Source organism: Mizuhopecten yessoensis, unplaced genomic scaffold, assembly GCF_002113885.1.
Source record: "Mizuhopecten yessoensis strain PY_sf001 unplaced genomic scaffold, ASM211388v2 scaffold6863, whole genome shotgun sequence".
Lineage (NCBI taxonomy): Eukaryota > Metazoa > Mollusca > Bivalvia > Pectinida > Pectinidae > Mizuhopecten > Mizuhopecten yessoensis.
The window spans coordinates 704,395-719,611 of NW_018406762.1; the positions used below are offsets into that span (position 1 = coordinate 704,395).

At 37.9% G+C, this 15,217-nt stretch overlaps 1 protein-coding gene across 7 annotated transcripts in view; it reads right to left on the reverse strand.

Annotated features, from left to right (window-relative positions):
- LOC110452747 (programmed cell death 6-interacting protein-like) overlaps positions 1–12,036 on the reverse strand; it is a 28,627-nt gene extending 16,591 nt beyond the window's left edge. For all 7 annotated transcript variants that reach the window (XM_021501407.1, XM_021501404.1, XM_021501406.1 and 4 more), the window contains exons 1-6: positions 11,791–12,036; positions 9,638–9,692; positions 8,663–8,732; positions 7,799–7,926; positions 7,174–7,327; positions 4,338–4,447 (exon numbers count right to left, since the gene is read on the reverse strand). In XM_021501407.1, coding sequence (XP_021357082.1) covers positions 4,338–4,447; positions 7,174–7,327; positions 7,799–7,926; positions 8,663–8,732; positions 9,638–9,692; positions 11,791–11,993 — 720 coding nt within the window. In that variant the 5' untranslated portion in view covers positions 11,994–12,036. The remainder of the gene's footprint in view (positions 1–4,337; positions 4,448–7,173; positions 7,328–7,798; positions 7,927–8,662; positions 8,733–9,637; positions 9,693–11,790) is intronic.
- Between the last annotated feature and the right edge of the window lie 3,181 nt (positions 12,037–15,217).

Here is a 15,217-nt window from a genome sequence, read left to right on the forward strand (position 1 = left end):
TAACAATATTTGTGTGGTCAGACTGTTTACAGGATAGTAACAATATTTGTGTGGTCAGACTGTTTACAGGATAGTAACAATATTTGTGTGGTCAGACTGTTTACAGGATAGTAACAATATTTGTGTGATCAGACTGTTTACAGGATAGTAACAGTATTTGTGTGGTCAGACAGTTTACAGGATAGTAATAATGTTTGTGTGGTCAGACTGTTTATAGGACAGTAACAATGTTTGTGTGGTCAGACTGTTTACAGGATAGTAACAATATTTGGGTGATCAGACTGTTTACTGGACAGTAACAATATTTGTGTGGTCAGACTGTTTACAGGATAGTAACAATATTTGGGTGATCAGACTGTTTACTGGACAGTAGCAGTATTTGTGTGGTCAGACTGTTTACAGGATAGTAACAGTATTTGTGTGGTCAGACCGTTTACTGGACAGTAGCAGTATTTGTGTGGTCAGACTGTTTACAGGATAGAAACAGTATTTGTGTGGTCAGACCGTTTACTGGACAGTAGCAGTATTTGTGTGGTCAGACTGTTTACTGGATAGAAACAATATTTGTGTAGTACATTCATAAAATATGAAATTTTATCCACTGATTTGAACAATGCAGAAACAAAAATTGTTAAATTTTTATACCAATTTGTTCTATCTACTTGGTACATGAATACTACATACAGCTATGACAGCAATCTACACTACAACTTACTGAATGTCTGCCACCAATGACATACCACAGGACAGATACAGAAATGTCTGCCATCAATGACATACCATAGGACAGATACTGAAAGGTCTGCCACCAATGAAATACCACAGGACAGAGACTGAAATGTCTGCCATCAATGACATACCATAGGACAGATACACATGACAATTTGATTACAGGATAGTAACAATATTTGTGTGGTCAGACAGTTTACGGGATAGTAATAGTGTTTGTGTGGTCAGACAGTTTACAGGATAGTAATAATGTTTGTGTGGTCAGACTGTTTACTGGACAGTAGCGGTATTTGTGTGGTCAGAATGTTTACAGGATAGAAACAGTATTTGTGTGGTCAGTCTGTTTACAGGATAGGAACAATATTTGTGTGGTCAGTCTGTTTACAGGATAGGAACAATATTTGTGTGGTCGGACTGTTTACAGGATAGGAACAATATTTGTGTGGTCGGACTGTTTACAGGATAGGAACAATATTTGTGTGGTCAGACCGTTTACTGGACAGTAGCGGTATTTGTGTGGTCAGTCTGTTTACAGGATAGGAACAATATTTGTGTGGTCAGACCGTTTACTGGACAGTAGCGGTATTTGTGTGGTCAGAATGTTTACAGGATAGAAACAGTATTTGTGTGGTCAGTCTGTTTACAGGATAGGAACAATATTTGTGTGGTCAGACAGTTTACAGGATAGTAACAATATTTGTTTGGTCAGACTGTTTACAGGACAGTAACAATATTTGTGTGGTCAGAATGTTTACAGGATAGAAACAGTATTTGTGTGGTCAGTCTGTTTACAGGATAGTAACAATATTTGTTTGGTCAGACTGTTTATAGAACAGTAACAATATTTGTGTGGTCAGACTGTTTATAGAACAGTAACAATATTTGTTTGGTCAGACTGTTTACTGGAAAGTAGCAGTATTTGTGTGGTCAGTCTGTTTACAGGATAGGAACAATATTTGTGTGGTCAGAATGTTTACTGGATAGAAACAATATTTGTGTAGTACATTCATAAAATATGAAATTTTATACACTGATTTGAACAATGCAGAAACAAAAATTGTTAAATTTTTATACCAATTTGTTCTATCTACTTGGTACATGAATACTACATACAGCTATGACAGCAATCTACCCTACAACTTACTGAATGTCTGCCACCAATTACATACCCCAGAACAGATCCTGAAATGTCTGCCATCAATGACATCCCACAGGACACATACTGAAATGTCTGACACCAATGACATACCTCAGGACAGATACTGAAAGGTCTGCCACCAATGACATAGCACAGGACAGATACTAAAATGCGTCCCACCAATGACATACCAAAGGACAGATACTGAAATTTCTGCCACCAATTACATACCACAGGACATATACTGAAATGTCTGCAATCAATGACATACCACAGCACAGATACTGAAATGACTGCCACCAATGACATACCAAAGGACAGATACTGAAAATCCTGGCACCAATGACATACCAAAGGACAGATACTGAAAGGTCTGGCACCAATGACAGACCACAGGAAAGATACTGACATGTCTTCCATCAATGACATCCCACAGGACAGATACAGAAGTGTCTGCCACCAATGGCATACCACAGGACAGATACTGAAATGTCTGCCACCAATGAAATACCACAGGACAGATACACATGACAATTTGACTTAACACAAGTTTGAGATGACATTCATACTCTCAGATGAAACTTGGCCATAATTTTGCGTTATATATCAAATTAAGGAATTTTTATGTACACTTACTTCAGTCCATCCAGAAGGCTATCTATACAACGAATGACTTAAAACAAAATCCATCATTAACACATAAATAATCCTTTAAAATGATTTTTCTAGATCATTTGATTTTTACTTCAAACAAGAGGTCCCAGAGGGATCTTGGTGCCCACCTTTGTACCGTCTTCATCAGTTCTTTGTTAGTTCGATCTTTTCTCTTCTTTCCTCTAATCTGTTTGATCGAGTCATGTTAACAGTAAATGCACCTTGAGGTAACTTTTGATCTAAACTTAATACTGATGTGTATGAAAGCCAACCTTCAAAGTGAGTTTGTCATTTCACATATTTACTAGTACAGTACTTAATGTGAAAGAAATAGAATCGATCATTGCAATATGAGAAAGATCTGTTTAGTTCTTCTTTTAATCCATTTTGTTTTTATGATCAGTCTCAAAATATAACATACACAACGAGGGATCAAGGGGAACCTACATTTAAAATTTGAGAAAGATCCCTCCCGTACTTCCCGAGAAATAGCGATAACAAACTTTCACTATCAAAATCCAAGATGGCTGCCTGTCGGCCATGTTGTTTATCCGATCAGTCTCTAAAATTGCCCTGCACAGCTAGGACCAAGGGGAACCTACATATAAAATTTAAGAAAGATCCCTCTAGTTCTTCCGGAGAAATAGCGGTAACAAACCCACACTATCAAAATCCAAGATGGCTACCTGTCGGCCATGTTGTTTATCCGATCAATCTCAAAAGTTGCCCTGCACAGCTAAGGACCAAGGGGAACCTACATATAAAATTTGAGAAAGATCCCTCTGGTACTTCTTGAGAAATAGCGATAACAAACTTTCACTATCAAAATCCAAGATGGCTGCCTGTCGGCCATGTTGTTTATCCGATCAGTCTCAAAAGTTGCCCTGCACAGCTAAGGACCAAGGGGAACCTGCATATAAAATTTGAGAAAGATCCCTCTGGTACTTCTTGAGAAATAGCGATAACAAGAATTGTTTATGGACAGACCACGGACCACGGACCACGGACGCAGGGTGATTTGAATAGCCCACCATCAGATGATGGTGGGCTAAAAAGCTGATCATAGTGAGTCTTTCTGTGTTAGCTAAAGGGAGGTAGCTTATCTTGGGCCAGAGCTAAAGGGAGGTAGCTTATCTTGGGCCAGAGCTAAAGGGAGGTAGCTTATCTTGGGCCAGAGCTAAAGGGAGGTAGCTTACCTTGGGCCAGAGCTAAAGGGAGGTAGCTTATCTTGGGCCAGAGCTAAAGGGAGGTAGCTTATCTTGGGCCATAGCTAAAGGGAGGTAGCTTATCTTGGGCCAGAGCTAAAGGGAGGTAGCTTATCTTGGGCCAGAGCTAAAGGGAGGTAGCTTATCTTGGGCCAGAGCTAAAGGGAGGTAGCTTATCTTGGGCCAGAGCTAAAGGGAGGTAGCTTATCTTGGGCCAGAGCTAAAGGGAGGTAGCTTACCTTGGGCCAGAGCTAAAGGGAGGTAGCTTACCTTGGGCCAGAGCTAAAGGGAGGTAGCTTATCTTGGGCCAGAGCTAAAGGGAGGTAGCTTATCTTGGGCCAGAGCTAAAGGGAGGTAGCTTATCTTGGGCCAGAGCTAAAGGGAGGTAGCTTATCTTGGGCCAGAGCTAAAGGGAGGTAGCTTATCTTGGGCCAGAGCTAAAGGGAGGTAGCTTATCTTGGGCCAGAGCTAAAGGGAGGTAGCTTACCTTGGGCCAGAGCTAAAGGGAGGTAGCTTATCTTGGGCCAGAGCTAAAGGGAGGTAGCTTATCTTGGGCCAGAGCTAAAGGGAGGTAGCTTACCTTGGGCCAGAGCTAAAGGGAGGTAGCTTACCTTGGGCCAGAGCTCTCGTAGAGATTGTAACTGCATGAGCTTCATAGCATCAGCATACAGGTCCGACAGCTGGAACGCAATCTTAGCCACCATAGACTCCTTCATCTTGTCTGAAACATATCAGCACACACTTAGAACCTTTCTAAGAGACAAGATTCCACAGGAGTGGAAGGGTCGCCTGCTCAGCGCTTTTAGTGAGAAATGTGTTTGGCTTGAGTTAACACGTAAACAAGCGAAAATTGACGGCAAAACGACGAACACCGTTGCTATGTCAAGTGTGATGTACCAAAACATGGGAAGTTAAAACTCAACAGAAAAACCTGTAATATATTTTGAACATTATTGCTTCTAGCATTACGGTACAAAATTAAAAAGGAAATGATTAAAAAAATAAAAAAAGTTCTTGCATTTAATACATAATGCCCTTATTTGGCAATTAAAGACAATTTGGCAACCTAAGGAAACTCAAGTTATCACAAGGAAACCTTGTTTCGGACGATGCAACCGCCGACACTAACAAAGTAATTCCTATATGTCTCGCATTGCAGGCGACAAAAAAAATACCAACGTGGACTCACTTGTCAGAAAGAAATACCAATGATGAAACAAAGAATGCTTTCAAAAATAACTTGAACAAGAGGCCCATGGGCCTTAACGGTCACCTGAGTCTATAGTATTTATTTTTGTTGTTGAAATATGTACCAATTTGAGTAAAAAATAGTATAATGTTAACTTAACTTTGTCAGGACCATGAGCTGATCATTCCTAGACCAATTTTAAGTGAGATCGGCCTATTAGAACTTAGTAGCAAAATAGCGGCCATGGCAGCCAAATTGTATTTCTGATTGACCCGAAAAATAACAACACTTTGTCAGGACCATGATTCGATCATTCCTACAAAGTTTCAGTTCAATCGGCCAAGTAGATCTTTACTTTAAGTTTGAAATAGTTTACCAAAATGGCAGCTGTGGTGGCCATATTGGATTTCTGATCGACCTGAAAAATAACAACACTTTGTCAGGACCATGAGTCAATCATTCCTACAAAGTTTCAGTTCAATCGGCCTAGCAGAACTTGACTTTAAGTTTGAAATATGTTTTCAAAATGGTGGCCGTGGCGGCCATATTGGATTTATGATTGACCTGAAAAATAACAACACTTTGTCAGGACCATGAGGCGATCATTCCTACCAACTTTCAGTTCAATCGGTCCAGCAGAACTTGACTTTAAGTTTGAAATAGGTTTTCAAAATGGCGGCCGTGGCGGCCATATTGGATTTCTGATCGACCCGAAAAATAACAACACTTTGTCAGGACCATGAGGCGATCATTCCTACCAACTTTCAGTTCAATCGGTCCAGCAGAACTTGACTTTAAGTTTGAAATAGGTTTTCAAAATGGCGGCCGTGGCGGCCATATTGGATTTCTGATCGACCCGAAAAATAACAACACTTTGTCAGGACCATGAGGCGATCATTCCTACCAACTTTCAGTTCAATCGGCCCAGCAGAACTTGACTTTAAGTTTGAAATGTAAAATGTTAACGGACGACGGACGACGGACGACGGACGACGACGGACGAAAACGGATAGCAATAGGTCACTTGAGCTAAAGCTCAGGTGACCTAAAAATGAAAGAATAAAGTCAGAAGCTAGACAGTGAATTTCAAATAAGTCATTTTTTTTTTTTGATAATTGCTGCTTATAGGCTGAATTCTATTTCATATCAACACAAACAAACAACGATTAATGCATTGCCAGGGGTGTAAATGCACTAGCCCGAAATAAAATTCTGCTAGCCGGACAAATACAAAATGGATCAAGCTGACAACATGATCACACGATCATTCTCATTCCTTAAAAAAAAATAAAAAAAAATTATCATTAATATTTAATTGAATGCCTTAGAATATATTTTTTCAGCAAAAATATTTATTAAACTATTCCTGATAATCAGATACCGATTTCAGTATTAGAAAGCATAAAAAACAAAAATGGTGGACTTGCGACTTTTGGAGAGATAAGTAAAAGAATGATTTGCAACAAAGAGGGCAAATTTGGTGGTTAGTATAGACTTTCAATGCTGTTTAAGTTGTTAGCAGTGCCTACTATCACATAATAGCACACATGTGAACGGCAACAGAACATGTGTTCTGATAGATATTATAGTGAAAATTACCAGGAATGTATAGGTTAAAATGTTGAATGGCAACCCTCAGGATGATAGAATCGAACAGAAGCATTTTTGTTAGTTATGATATCCTAAAAAAAGTCACTAGCCCTAGGCTAGTAAGCCTCTAAATTTCAAAAGCTGAAAATCTGATAGCCCCGGGCATCGGGCTAGTGAACCCCTGATTGCGAATATATCTGAAACTCATTCACCCCTGAAATTTCATGATGAACTATTCCAACCTTTGAATTAGAAGAGTTAAATTGTCACTTTAGGGGTGAAAAAGTTAAAGCCATGCAGTTGAATTAGTTAACTCTTGAGCTTGGTTAATATCATTTTAATTTGGGAACTTTATCTTTAATACCTAGAAACTCAATCACTGCCCAAACTTATGCTATAAACATGGAAATTTACAAACAGTGGTTATTTTTTATTATCATGCTGTTTGGGTGTTTAAAAAAAAAAGTTTGATAATGTGAAAATTACACCAGCATAAAACATTTTCCAAGCTGAATTGAAATATATCTGTTTACTGAACATGCATTTCAATTCAATGCTCAATGTTTTGATTATATTTTTCTTATCTTTTTTTTATGTAATCCAGTTGTTTGATTTATTTTTTCATGATTATAACACCCTGAAGAGATTTATAGACACAGATAACACACCTGATGCAGCTTTCCTGTAGATCGCCTCCTGTGCCTGCGCCAACATGAGGGCAACCAGGGCATTGAGCGCGTCTGGGTTGAGGTCAGGGGTCGGATCCTGCTGTACATGGGACAACACCACATCCTTCATGTGACCATAGATACCAGCCGCTTGCTGCAAGGTCAAGGTCATAAAGATCAAGGTCAAACTCAAACCATCCTTATTCAATGCTTTCAGGCAAAGTCATATTTAAGATGTTACACTGTACGTTTCAGAGTCAAGCCAAGATTACTTTCTATTTTTATTTTTTTATTTCTGATTTCAATTCATTTGATTATAAAACACAAATACATATGTTTTAAGATATACCCCCTGAAATTCTTTGTATATACATTATATTTTGCATCAAAACTGTAATGTCTGCAAATGAACTGAACACAGAATTTGGACTATCTTACAGATTAATTACAATTAACTATTCTTGACCTGACTGATATTTGTTTAGAATTATGAACAAACAGATGTCTTCTTTAATGCAAAATTTGTATGAAACAAAATGTATGCCTCACTAGTACTGAACACAATCATTTACTCCATCATCCAGACAAGCGTTGACCATTTTAAGAATTACTTTATCTGGCTAACCTGGAAATATTTGGCGGATGTTTTGAGCCCCTCGTCACTATCGTGGTTCTGTACTTCCGCGATCTGAGTCTGTAATGCGGCAATGTTAAACAGCATACACACCTTCTCGTAGTTGCCTGATGCTATCGCTAAAACAGGAAATTCAAGGACATATGTTTAAATGCTATAAAACTGAAAAAGAAACAGCCACAACATTTAAATAATGACTTTTCTACAAAACTTAGCAAAGAAAATGTACAAAGATCAAATTTGAACATGCTTCAGTGAGGTGAAGCCAGGTTTCTCAGGTTTACTAACACATTAAATTAGAAAAAGTTCAGGTCATATTAATTTCAGTTATAGGTAGCTAGGAAAAGTCCTACATATTGGGCTAAAACAAAGTATTAATGGGGACCTTTTTCTGAATTAATAATTTGTTATTTAGGAATAATGTTGCATTAGTTTGAATTTTTTTCAACTAAAGACATGTAACAAGTATGTAAGGTACCTTGTCATCAAACTCGCCCCCCCCCCCCCTCCCCTGTAGCATGAAAAATTATCATCAGCAGACAGAAAGGACAGACTACTTATTACTGACAGGTAGTCTGTCGTTTCCGTCTGCTGATGATGATGATAATTTCATATTATGAGTGATAAGTTATAACATATACACATTGTATTTTTCTACCTAAATTTCACAACAATCTGTTCTCACAAGAATTAGGAAAATGCACAAGTATTACTGAAATTGGGGAAAGTGTACTAATTTTTCTTCATTTTGGAAAAATAAAACACTTTTTTTGCTAGAGGAAAGCCACCTGTATTCAGCTGTGAAATAGGCAAAAAATCACTGATATAAACTATAACGTATTTCATCTTCTTTACCCAAAGTTCTCTTCCCCGAAAACAAGGACTCTTTGTCAAACGCATCTCTCCACTTGAACTGTACTCTGATCTGTAATTAAGGAAGTAGAAAACATGCCTGATGATATAGGTTATAAACACAGTGTATCAGGTATCAGTACAGACACTTAGTTATCTGTTTATCTAAATAACAACAAATTTGATTTAGAAATAGATACCAGTGTGGTGACCTAGTTTAATGTCAATGCACTATGTATTTATATACAGACAAACTGTTTAAAATCTCAAACATTGTCTACATTCTCTGAAGGTTTTTTTTGCAAAGACACTAGAGTCCTGACAGATCAGCAAGGGCCCGCTATGTGCCTGACCAAGCCCATACCGCCTCCCCCAGGGTATTTTCTTTTAAGTAACAGTGATCTTGATTTTAGAAATGTTTAAACACTACTTGAACATCTACATATGTATCTATGTATCAAAGTGTATTACCATGTCAAATTTCAACAAGATTAGTCTTTTGGTTTACAAGACAAGGACTGTATTCCATCATGATCCTTCATGTTTAGGGTTTATTTCTGAATCAACCAGCTGTCTCCAACTAATCATTATAATTGTGACTTCATAGTCACAACCTTGGAGACAGCTGGTTGATACTGGCTGTAAACTGTTTCATTTAATATTTTGTTGACAACACCATCAGAAAAATATAATTAAGGTCTCAAAATTCACAGCTGATTTTAGCAGGTTTACAAAGCCACAATGCAGTGCAAATCTAAATATTTAATAATCAATGTGAGATGTATATTTGTGTATGAAACAAAAATATATCAGATCTCATGGTTTATGTAGCTTATTTGTATTATTACACGATTAGCGGCCCAACAACATAAGAGAGGTCATCAGGGCCAACAAGTGGTCAACAACACAACAGAGGTCATTAGGGTCAACAAGTGGTCAACAAAAACAAAGAGCTATTTGTGTGTATTCATTACATACCTGATTTTCTGCAATGGGTAGTTTGTCTTCAATGGCCACCAGCTGGTCATAATACCTGGAGGTAAACAATATAATAATAGACATTACTTAAGTTTTTATCTCTCCCCATTTCATACAAGTTGATTCATTCAAAGATACATCAAACTGTGTTGTCTGGTCAGGTGGTGAGTAGGGGCGGGATCAGTATTTAAAGCTTTTTTGTATTGCAAGATATTGTGATATTTATGGATATTTATCTATCAGGTTCATAACACATTATATTTATCATCACAAAAGTCCCTAAGTGTATGCTGTACAAATAGAGGTCTACCCGTTCTATTAAATTTATTTAACAGTAAGCTTACATGATAATTTTTTGTAACAGGAAAGAGATTGGCGTGCTTCTGCCGGGGATTAAACCCTAGCCACTGAGCTAAAGGGGTATTCCCTCTAACGCCAAACGAGAAGGCGACTGTAATCATATATATACAGTTACAATCTGCCACACTACTCCCCTTTTTTTTAAAAATAAGTTTGTCCTTGAACACCACAACCACCCAGGTTCTAACTCCCTATCACAACAGGGAGGGCCAAGGACACAATTTGTTCAGGAAAGAGATTAGATCTACTTGCTTCCATCTGGTATCGAACCCATGACCCCAGACTTCCTAGCTAGTTCGACGCTCTACCACAGAGCTAAAGGGAAATTCCCTATAAAGCGAAGCTAGAAGGCGACCATAATCATATGTACAATTATAATCTGCAACATGTTTATCTTGGTACAACACAACATTAGCACCACTTATAACAAGTTTCCTGTGTACAAAGTATTTAAACGATGGAGCCTCAGCATGTGGATTCTGTAGTTTTATTACCGGTTGACATGTTTCGGCTACAAATGTAGCTAGGCTAGTTTCCTGTGTGTATTAAATTGTTAATCCTTGTAATTGTCATCCTATTCATGTACAGAGACTTATCTATAAGGTCTACGGTGCACACCACAAAACATTATCAATATTTATATATAAAAGCAAAATATTTATATTAGATCTTTGAAATATTTCATATCCAGACTTCCTGCATTTTTTTGATGAAGTTTAATTACATGGGTATGGCATCAATGTAAGAATCTATCAGTGGTCTGTGGGTTTTACCACAGGTTCTGGACACACTCATAGTTATACGATGTGTATATATATACTGTAACAAAAGAGGAAAAATGCATGGCCATACCAGGGTTTGAACCAGGGACCCTCCAAACTCTGTACAGACACTGTACAGACACTCTAGCCAACTGAGCTTCAAATTCCTTGTCACTGGCGATCGACAAAGTTCAGTTCCGCTACATTCCTCCGTCTTTTCCTCAAGTCTTTGACCCCAACAACACACAAGACCCTATATACCACCTTTTGTGGGAATATTTTTGGGGTACGAAAAATAACAGGAGAGAAAAATATAACGAGAGAAAAAATGTGCGACAAGACAGGGTTTAAACCTGTGACCCTCTGAATTTTAGGCAGATGCTCTAACCAACTGAGCTACCTGGTCATCGTCGATCGACCCAGTTTAGATCCATTACATTAGTACTATATCCTAGCTACCACAGGTGCTAGACATACAAATAGTCTGATGTGTGTATACTTTACTTTTATATAATATACATACACACATCATATCATCAGCATGCCCAGCACCTTTTGGTTTAACATGATACCATCCCTTTTGTTGTTTTTCAGCAGATCAGCATCTGATTAAAAATGTCAACAAATTACAAGTATCATATGAGAGCGAGGGGATATTTTCTATTCTTCAGAATGTATCGTACTCGAAAAAAGTGACATTTCTCCTACTAAAACATATTTCCATAGACAAATTTCAATACATTCCTAATGACAAAGTCATTCTGACTGGCAGTCACATGCTATGTGACACGGGAATTTAGAAATAACCACCTGCTAAACCGAATTATAAGCAAATATATATACAGTTTGTATGGATCGAGTTTGGTTTGTCTGTGGCGTTGATAGGGCCGTTTTAAAAAAAAATCAAGCACGATTAAAATTTTAAACAACCCGTAAGAGGCAGACTGTATGTGCTCAGTCATTCAATATATCAGTGGTTTGTTTACTTTGCCATAGAGTATCGGTATCACCTGTGTTCAATGACTGACTTACCGGTAGAGGATTTCCAGAGCTGATTCATGTTTGTCCACTGATTTAGATATCATTAAATTTCTTAATTTACTAAATTCATTTAGCGCCTGATTGTAATCATCTGGATCTGCTTGAGTGAAAGTATTCTGAATAAATGTTCTCAATGGTTTTATAAGTTCCACTTCCTGAGTCTGCTTCAGCGGGACAGCTAGGAACACCGCCATCTTGAAAATGAACTGTTTGGTCACATGGTTGTCGTTCTATAAATAGATCCAAATGACGTATTCTATGAATCAACCTCACATTCTGGTCAGAAGGTGTCACGAAGTCATCGCTAATATTGGACCTCGGGGTTGCAACTATGACGACGTTCCATGGTGAAATAAAAACCACATATCATCATGGTCTTATATAATTAGTTACGATTATACGTTCATTCACATAAAAATACCAATGTGTCTTGTTCTTACCAGAGACGTAAGTTATATAATTTAACTTTTTAAAAAGAAATCTTAGAAGAAATAATCTTTTGATTTGGAATGTGCACCTCTCATCTCAAGAAAAAAGGACAAACTAATTTAAGTCATTAGCATACCGGCGAAGTGTCTAAAATTAATCTACTNCCTCTTTACAGCACTTTAATTTTCAATCGGCAATTGTCTCCTTTAAAGTTATATATGAACCGTTCCCTATTGATATTTACTTTGAATGAGAGTTATCACCCTTAGCTAAAATCGGTTATTCCCCTTTATCAAAAGCGCGCGATCCTGATTGATTGATTGATAGCGCCATCCCCGATCAGTAGACTAATGTAGTCTATGCCCTGTCAATCAAAATCCCAGACTTGGCATCGGCAACCAATCAAAGCATAACCCACGTGCTTAGACCGCCCCGAAACTGACACGTGTAACTCTTTGCACGCAGATCATGAACGAAAGCGCCGCCATTTTTAAAAGTTTTGTGAATCTGAAATTCGAACACAGTAAAATGGGAGAAGAAAGACAATGCTAACCAGAGGTAAGTTTAATATCAATAACATATATTAATGACGACGCAATGGATGTTAGTAAATGACTTCCATTGAGAGAGGCATCGTTCTCTTTAATTACTGAATCGTCATTGGTTTCGGCGCGGCCATTATGACCAAACAAAAGGATATTTTTCGACATTCGCACATCGACTGTACACTAGCTGCCAAATATTTATCGAAAGTTCTCTCTGAAAACGTAAGAATTTATAACTACGCATGAATATGCAGTTTTGCATTTTATCTTGCCTAATATGAACCCATGTATGAAAAATATATATATAAATACACTCTTAACCCGGTCTGTTTTATCGTGTTTCAAATCTTCATTGACGTCGTTCTTGACAGTATCGCATTTTTTGAAAATTAATGTGTAAATATACCATTTTGAAGAGAAATCCCACGCCTTTCATAAAATAATACTGAACAAAAGGGCAAACACGTCCGTTTTTTAAGAATTATATATAACGGATCTTAAATGAGTTTTCATTTCATATGATATTTTATGAAACGAGTATTAAACTTACATTTTGACAGGTTTTTAAAGCCAAAATGTAGAGGACTTAATCAAACGGAGACAGCCATTTTGTTGCGCCATTCACAATGTATGACGTCACGTCATTGTCCATATTATGAAGTCACAATCGATTTCTGACTGGCACAACCAATGAAAAACGCTCCAGGGTATATTACACTAGTGATCAAATATTTAAAAATATTACACGGGCGAATTCACTGGATAACAGGCCGATTATGTGATAAAACTTTATCTGCCCCCGGTCTTTGGGCAAGTTCGACCAACGTTGGAATCAGCATAATTATGACGTCATAAAGCATGCAACGTCAGATTTTTTCCCCGCTAATTTCACAACTTTCCATGAGTTGTTGGGGCCGAACCTGCCCCAAATTGATATTTCAATAAATTCGTATATTACAGCAATACTAAAGTCAATGTGAAGCTGTCAGTGTGCTACACTTACGCTATAAATAATAAGCAAGTTCGCAAAACTTATTTAAATATGCAATAAATTAATTTATGAGGCCACACCTCGTCCCAATTTTTTCTACTGCCGATGCCGAAAAGAAGACATTTTTAAATAAGCGAATACTACATGTATTTGAAAAAAATCAAGTGTGTTTTGCCTTGAACTTCCATTTTAATTAATTTTGATTGGAAACAAATATCAGGCAAACAAATCCTGTATTAAAATATACAAAAACCAAAATGGATTCTAAAATGAATCAATTAAATTGCATTGATTAATTTAGGTTTACCAAATTGAAAACATATTTAAAAAAGATGTAGAATTAAACTGCTGCGCCAATTGCAATATTTTGATCTTTATCTTTCTTTCTACTTCTAAATACCTTTTGTTTCCTAGCGCCTTGCTTGGCAAAACCTCACTTTTGGCTTGAATGTTGAGCGTTCGCCCAGATGAGGAAGGCAATGGGTTCAGTCCCAAGGCCGGGACCGGGACATACCAAAGTCCTTAAAAATGGCAGTTGTTATTCCCTGCTTAAAGTTCAGCATTTAGGGAAATGGCAACAACTGGTTCACCCGTTGTCAGTATAAACTGACCGGGTGGAATGCTGTGCTGGGTTCCTTCGGCATGGCATTTCAGTGAGATAGCACTATAAAGTCGGTATCAGATCCACGCTATCATAAGGAGGCAAGCACATCAACATACCCTATCTCCTGCAAACAAACACGCAAGCACGCACACACTACACACATGGAGGCACGTCCTTAAATGCCCTTAGCTGTTAATAGGACGTTAAACAATATAAAATCAAACCAAGTTTTTATGAAGAATTTTTCAACTGCATTTTACTACCCCTAGTTTAGAATTTGGGGTCTGGTCAAATCTGGAAAAGCACTCCCCGGAATAGTGGTGAGTGCAGAAAGGTCAAGCCCATATTACGTTACTGAGATGATGTGGCTGGGATGTGACCAGGGACAGTTCCATTTACCCGGGTTTACAGGTGGTTGTTGGAATTGGGGATTGGGCAGGACGGGGGTTCCTTTAGCTGAATCGGACATACAAGCGATCAAAATTATTAGATTTGTTTTTCTTTTTAAGTTATTCAATATTCAAGAGACGGGGGCCAGTCTACCATTTACCTTCCTTTTTTATTTAACTGTAGCACAATTAAGCAAGAACACTTCTGTTGATCAGGTAGCCCAATCGGTTTGAGCGATACTATAACAATCTGAAGTCACAGTGTTCGAACCCCGGTCTAGCAGGTCGCCCAATCGATTAGAGCGATACTATAACAATCTGAAGTCACAGTGTTCGAACCCCGGTTTAGCAGGTCGCCCAATCGATTAGAGCGTTTTTATAATAATCTGAAGTCACAGTGTTCGAACCCCGGTCTAGCAGGTAGCCCAATCGGTTAGAGCGATATTATAACAATCTGAAG